This window comes from Sphaeramia orbicularis, chromosome 16, assembly GCF_902148855.1.
Source record: "Sphaeramia orbicularis chromosome 16, fSphaOr1.1, whole genome shotgun sequence".
NCBI classification, from domain to species: Eukaryota; Metazoa; Chordata; class Actinopteri; order Kurtiformes; family Apogonidae; genus Sphaeramia; species Sphaeramia orbicularis.
Genome location: NC_043972.1, coordinates 21,659,896 through 21,667,457, shown reverse-complemented (window position 1 = coordinate 21,667,457; position 7,562 = coordinate 21,659,896). Strand labels below are relative to the sequence as shown.

Below are 7,562 nucleotides of genomic sequence, written 5' to 3'. Positions count from 1 at the left end.
AATTCATTTTGTTCCCTTAGAATGAGTTGTTTATGTCCACAGAGGGAGTAGAACCATCATGTAACTCAGAATGGACTTCTTCTTCCTCTGTTTTATACCAGTAATCATCTGTTACCTACCATGTCTGGAGTGTGGGCCAGATTTAACATCCCTCTTACTATTTAAAAAAAAAAAAGGTATACAAAACAAACATTGACTGGAACAAGCAGAGGATGTTGGTTGGTTTGAGTTGCAACTTCACCACTAGAAGTCACTAAATATCACACACTGAACCTTTAAGACTTGGCTCTGTTTTAGTCAAGTCTGGACTCAGGAGTGTCAGTGTTAATTATCTTGTGACTTGGGTTTGACCTCAGACCTGGTTGCGTACTCCGTCTGCAGGCTTTATGTTCTGATAATCTTGACTTGGAGCTTGTGTTGTTCTAGTCTTGACCTGTGCTTTTAACTTTGGATTAGTCTATTGTATCTTTGCATTTGTTTTGGGTTTTAACTTGAAGCCTTGTTTATGGTCTTGTCAGTTTTTGTTTGGGCCTTTTCTCTGCTTTGCATGCAGTAGTATGTAAGATGTGACCTGTCACTGCAGTATTTGTGAAATCCTGTCAGTCAAAGTGGAATAACTAACAGGGTAGAACCAGTCTCTGTTGATTTGTCTTTGACCTGTTTCCCTTTTCTGTCAGAATTGTGGAGGATCATCCTGCACATGCTCCTCCTCCTTTTTTTTCTTGCTGTTTGCTGACTTCCAGGCTCAGCAGAGCAACACACTCTGCTATAAATACATGAATCATATCTAAGGCTGTGCTGGCAGCACAGTGTCTGTATTTACTTACCAAGGGTGGACAGATCCACACACTGCTGTGTGAACCGCCACTTTGACTGGATTTATCTTTAACTGTTGTTAAAAACAACTTTTCAACAGACAGTGGAACTTCTTGAAAAAGGGGTTTTGTTTCTCCTGAGGGTTTGTCGAGTAAACGGCCACCATGGGAGGCTTTTGGGGTGATATCGCCAGTCAGAGGGTTGCCAGAGCTTTGTCAGTGGTATGTATGAACAGTTTTTATCTCTGAAAACTCATTTAGAGACATGTTTGACAGTCTGTAAAGTGTGCAGTTAAAACCACATGTGGTTTCACTTCACATGCAGACGAAGTATGACAGAGTGCCGATGCTGTGCGGTTGAATGCATCAAAATAAGAGTAAAATATACTTCTATATCCAACATGGTAAATAGTTTTTATTTAGAAAACAGCAAAATAAGAGTACATGCAATTTCAAAATGGTTTATTCATGATCCACATGCTTCAGTTTTTCTAACATTTTTCAGTCTTGTATGGCAGTTTCTGATAATCAGTGACGTTTCCTCAGTCAGACTGCTTTAGAGGAAGATCTCGTGGTTGACATGTTTGACTTTATCAGAATGAAACGTTGTTTCAGGAAATCAGGCAGTTTAACAGGAAATCTGCTCAGCTCTCTTGCATGTGTACAGACGGAATGTAACGCCCTGCTTCAACACATACTATCAAATATTGCACAATATCTTGGTCTACAGAAATATTTGTGTGTAGCAAAACTGGCAAAGCTAATGCATGCCACAAACCTCCCTGTTGATCCACTGCTTGTGTGTTTGGTTGTTGTATTCTGCTTAGCCTAATTTTCCAAAGTTTCAGCAGAATTTAATATCAACAGTATGCATCCAGTGTAATTCAGCAGTCTGGTAAAAATATTCTCTTGTTTCAACATGTTCATTCATTCCTCTCCATAAAGACTTGACACTTACACAACCAACTCATGGGCTCTTTAGTACAGCTGATCAGTGGGTCTAAAAATGTTTTCACTATAAACATTTCATATCAGTGCATATCAGTTATTACTGTGGTCACTATTTAATGATGTTCAAAGGCTGACTTCTGGTCATGAGTGAAAGTTAAAGAGACTAGATGCATATTTGTGGTTAGGGTTAGTAACCACATTTGTAAAAGATGGAATGCGATTTAAAAAAAAAAAAAAAAAAAAGCCACAGGACAAAAATTAAATGAAAGCTGAAGATGAAAATAAAATGAGAGGAAAACACTTGAAAGACTGGTTTTAATCTGTAATTACCGAGCATGACAAATACCTAAGAAATAAAGAATTTCACAAATGTAGAGGCAGAACAATCAACAATATTATTTTGATGAACAGTTAGCACTTGAAAAAGTTGAAAATTTCAAGAATGCGTGAAATACCCTCAACTGTTGTTTTATTCTAACTTGCATTGTTGGCAATGAAAATAAAACATTACCTTCACTTTATTCTATTTGTCTATCCTCCATCCTCAGTTCTGATGGCCAGACTTTTTGAGATTTTTAATACTTTCTATCGCCATGTGACCTCCAAAACAGTATTTGAAGTCGCAAGTAAAAGTGAATCCTCTCTGTGCTCAGCAAATCATAAAGAAATGTTTTCCCAGTGTGGCGTGGACAGAGCCATGACCTCTGACCCATACCAACGTTTTAACGTCTTAGGGAAGAATTGAATGCAGACTGGGAGTCAGGCCTCATCAGCACCTTCTTGGTGGGACCAAATCCCTGTTAGCAAGTTGAAGTTCTGAATCTGGAAAATCTGCAACAACCAGACGTGATGACTAAGGGTGTAATGGTGCACTTGTTTGTATCTAACTGTTTTGGTTTGGGGCCTTCAATACAATATGGAGGTGTACCAAACGAATACTTGTAGCCTATGTGAAGAACGCTAACACTCACCTTAAGTCTCCACACAAACCTTGAAGTAGAATGCACACAGTATGAGTACGGTGGCTGCAAGCAAAACCCATGTGCAATATTTGATATCCTAGATGGACATCTAAGCGGAACATGCACCATACATATGCTGAACGTGAACCAGCATGGCACCTCAGAGCACCATCACAGGTACAAAGCCAGAGTTGGAAGACCCTCCGTCTTCTCTAAGGTTTCCAATTTGGGAGCGTTTCAGATTCCATATGTCAATGGAGAGAGACAAGTCGACAAAACTGGAGTGGTGTGCCAGCATTGTTATGTGAAGATCAGTATTATTTAAAGTTTTTTTTTTTTTTTTTTTAATGAAACTGGTCTCCTTCACTGTACCGAAATTGTATTGAAAATTTATCAAACTGAAGACCCCTGTACCAAAAACATACCAAACAGGATTTTTCTGTACTGTTACACCCCTAATGCGGACACTTGATTCTGAGTCTTTTCAGCCATCATTTGTGCACATTTTCTCAACTGTACTCATACTCGTGGTTATGTAAAGCGTTTGATTTTGGACAAATAAGAGAAGCTGCTTCCCCTGAATATCCCTGAAAAGAATGTGCTAAATTGGTTTTAAAATATCTTGTTTAAAATCATTTGAATGCTTAGAATAGATCTTTACTGTCACTGTTACAGGAACAATGAAAATCAGTTTAGCATCTCTGTCTCTGTTAGCAGCAAACACAAGTGCAAAAAGACTGTATAAAAATGTCACACAGGGATTTCCTTGTGGATTTCCACATGATTATGAGGCGTAACTGCAGTATCTAAACCATTAAGTAAAAATGCTTTTTAGATGCCATTTCTGCTCAACAACAATGAAAAAACACAATACCTACATATAGCTAGATGAATCTTGTGCAAACTACTAGAATCCAGATGACACATAAGCCATCTGAAAACCCCGGGCTTTGGACTTGGTGTGGACAAAAGAATGTATACTAATGATGTGGTAACACATTCCATGATGTAAAGCATAGCTTCTGTTGTTAAATGGAGGTGTTTTTACTCTGCTGTTGTTGTTGTTGTTACCAGGTTAAAAACGCTGCCTTATGGCATGAAGCTTTACATGCTACAATATGTTCTGTCCATTAAGAGATCGTGGTGGGCCACAGTCTGGTGTTAGTCTTTATTGGAATAAAGAATTTGTTGAAACAGAATTGGGATTTAAAATGAGGAACTACAGTTGAAGTGATGATGAATCATTTAAAGTAGACTTTCATTTCCTCAAAGTTTTATATTTAGTAACACAAACACATATTAGTATCTCAAACTTGCCATGTTTGAATTCAGCAAAAAACAACCTTGTAGTAGAGAATTGCCCCTTCATAACTGTGATAACTCTGTAGAGGTGCATCACTACTGTCACCTAGGAATGAAGTTAACAGTTTCACTGACAAAGCATATGCTGCAACATCTGAAATGTTACAATGAAATGGTGATAAGTTATAATGTCATCCCTTCCTTTGGAGGTCTATGTGGTACCAGCACATGGGTGGAGGTCCTAGATCTAAACCAGGACTCTCTTTAGGGGTTTTGCATGCCATCTGGTCTGCTACAGTTGACAGGGACACCTGGACACTTTGTAATGTAACCTAATCACTTGAGTGTTATCATGTCTCCTAAAGGTTGGAGTGTTAGAACCTTCACAAGCGTTGGATCAAACTAAGAATAGTGATACTTCATGACTATTTCCACACTGTTGTCCACCGTTTGACCTTTGACTAGTGCTCTTTTCAGGGGTCAGCAAAGTATATGAATGAAGTTAGGGTTAGGTTAGGGTTATCAGGAGTGACATGGTGTTCTCATTCAGATATAAAGTGAAATCCTTGAGTCTGTATGACGAATGTTGTGCAGGAATCCTCTGCACTGTGTGAACTCTATATTTATCTGTGGAGAATGGACCTGGCGCTTGGCATCCCGTCACTCCCCAGTCATATAAACTTTCATGTGGCATCATCAGAATGCAACGACCGCTGCATCCTGTCGGGATGATTAAAGATCAACTCCGTCTGGCACCAATGACACAACTTCTTTTTTAAAATTATTCCACTGCAACCATTTATCAATGAATCAGTTATATTGACTGTTAATATTTTGATTTTTGACTGAAGTTATTGGACAATTTTTGATTCAGAAATTGCTGAAGTTAAAAGGTTTCCAGCTCCTCAACTGCTGAATGAATGCTTTTATGCCACATTTTCTTTGTGTTTTACAATAAACAAACAACTTTACCTGCATTTTTATTCTTTTTAATACATTTTATTGACAAATGTTGTCAAGATTTGATGGGTCCACACCAACTCACAGAATATGTCATTCATTAATGGGCATTTCATGCCAGTTAAGTACTACTTTTTACAGTAATGCTAATTGTGCCCTTTTAACAAGAAAATAACAGATGCAAAAGAAAAAGCTTATATTCCCATATGAGGGGCAAAAACGATTGAATTTTTTGTAAGAACTATTCTCATGAGAATATGTTGATCTTAATTGCTTTAGCATTTTAATAAAAAAATACCTCTGAGACAAACTGAAGGTCGTGGTCTGGAGTAGAGTTTCATTGTTTTCAGTGAGTTCATCTAAATCCAGGAGATAAAGAGTAAAGGTTAATGTTTTATGTGAGTTGACCTGGAATGACCGTGATGTCCATTAACGTGTGAAGTCAGAGTTAATACAGGATTGAATGTGTGTGTTTCTTTAAGCTGAGCTGTGTGTCAGCATGTTGCTGTACAAACAGACAGTGGCTGTAAACCGAGTGTCACTGAGGAATAATAACCAACCGCTGCTTCCTGTCTGTGTGTCCCCGTGTATATGTGTGAAGACATGTCTGGTCTTCATCAGACTTCTGACAGTTAACGTTCATTCAGTATTTCAGTTTGGTTTTTGGTGTCAGTTTAGATCCAGCTGCTTTATAATGGCATTACAGGGTTTCCCCTTGGTTTTCAGGTCCTTGGCTGCTGTTTGAGTTGGAGTAAATGGGTTCTAGTAGTATGTGTGTATGATGATATGAAAAAGTTTCTGAATCCTGAGCACAGAATGCTGCAATAGTGCATTTGGATAATAGTATCAGGAGAGAAGTTGTTTTGGTGGAATATGTGGCCGTGATGAAACACATTGTGGTATTAAAATAACCAAATCCCAACAAAAGAAAACACGACATAAAAAGTGTGCTTCTGTCAAAACAGGCCATTTTTATGATGTAGTTGCAGCTTGGAAGTTGTGATTATTTACTATAAGGTGAATTTTCAAGGCACTGAAGTACAGAGAGAGGAAGGAAAGACGATGACAATCCTGCCCTGTATGAGGAAAATATTCATATCCAGTGAGCCAGACTAGGTAGTCTCCTAACTGGCTTGAGTGCTGCTTCTAAGCTGAATTTTCTGAGTTTTATTTAGATTAATTGACTAATTTTGTTGAGTGTTTCTCTGTTTTTTATGTTAATTTAGGGTTTTCAGGTTTCATGAGTTAAAGCCTTTATGGATAGAAGCTGAAAAAGGCTGGATTAAAAAAAAAGGAAGAAAAAAAAAAAATGTATTAGATGTCCATATTGCGCAAAGACATTATTCCTGTTGAACATAAACCATTAACACTGGAGGGAATAACAAAACCAAATTTCTTTACCTAAAATTCTTTTTCAGCTTACTATGTGCATTGTTGTTTTGGTCTTTGTGATTTTTATATAGTATTCATGTCTTTGAAAAGTCAGTTTTCACAACTGGTTGCAGTCATAAATGTTCCTCAAAGGATTCAGACTTTGTTTTAGGGTTAAAATTAGGATTAGTGAATGCATTCTGTCCATGACAGTCCTTGTAGACACAGGTCTATACTTCATCTTTGGGTCTCAGACTATCTTAACCCTCTGATATTTATTTAGTTTCATCTCCTGCTGTTTTGTTACTGACAGCCCTGATGTCCACACTTTACTGTGCATCCTGATCACATTCTGATGTGAACAGGCAGATGTGATGAGTCGGGCAGGTCCATCATTATACACTCATGCTGGATACATCTATTTTGTGATGGGTGTGATTATGATTTTAAGGTACCACTACAGATTGACAGATTAATCTGCACCTGTTGACACTGATGGTGGCTGATCCCTAATATTGGTCTTGTCAACTCAATTCTGAGTTATTAAGGTATGTGTGAGGTGACTTCAGTGTATTTTTCATCAGAAAACAGAGGATTTTTAGAAATGCCCTGTCTTGGGCCATAAATGAATAAATATTAGACAAATGAAACTCCATCATCCTGTTGATTAACTCACCTGTTCTGTATGTGTGTCGTGTAGGGGAGTGATGAGGAGGCGGTGTTGGACCGGGGGAAGACCAGCTCAACCCTCTACACTAATTTTGAGAAGGAAGAACTGGAGAGTGAGTCATCTGTCTGCACACACACTCTTATGTTTACAGTCAAACAGAAAGTAGCAAAGAGGAATTAGCCTGTATTTACACATGGATACATCAGTCAGTTCATAGCTTGAATAAATCTCTGGTTATTTGACTACTTTACCCACATTGGTGCTGATTTTCTGTACTTCAGTTTCTACACTTGTTATCCTTAATGCTTTTTAAGACACTAATCATAAAAGCACTTCAGATTCCTCAAATCAATTTAGTTCTTCATGTTCAGCAGTTCAGTTCAGCTTTTGCATTTTGAAAACCTATAAACATTATTCAAAGTATTTTGTTTTGGCCAGTACTATAAGACAAAAAATATATGCAATGGCACTAATTGATATTCCTCATTTTAGATGTGGCATGATTTTAAAACAGTCATTAAATTACAACAA

The 7,562-nt window shown here is 37.8% G+C and overlaps 1 protein-coding gene across 1 annotated transcript in view; it reads left to right on the top strand.

Moving 5' to 3' along the window:
- Positions 1–756: 756 nt before the first annotated feature.
- Positions 757–7,562, top strand: part of slc4a7 (solute carrier family 4 member 7) — a 41,660-nt gene continuing 34,854 nt past the window's right edge. The window contains 2 exon segments of the mRNA XM_030157880.1: positions 757–1,037; positions 7,062–7,143. Of these exon segments, the coding sequence (XP_030013740.1) occupies positions 981–1,037; positions 7,062–7,143 (139 nt within the window). The 5' untranslated portion in view covers positions 757–980.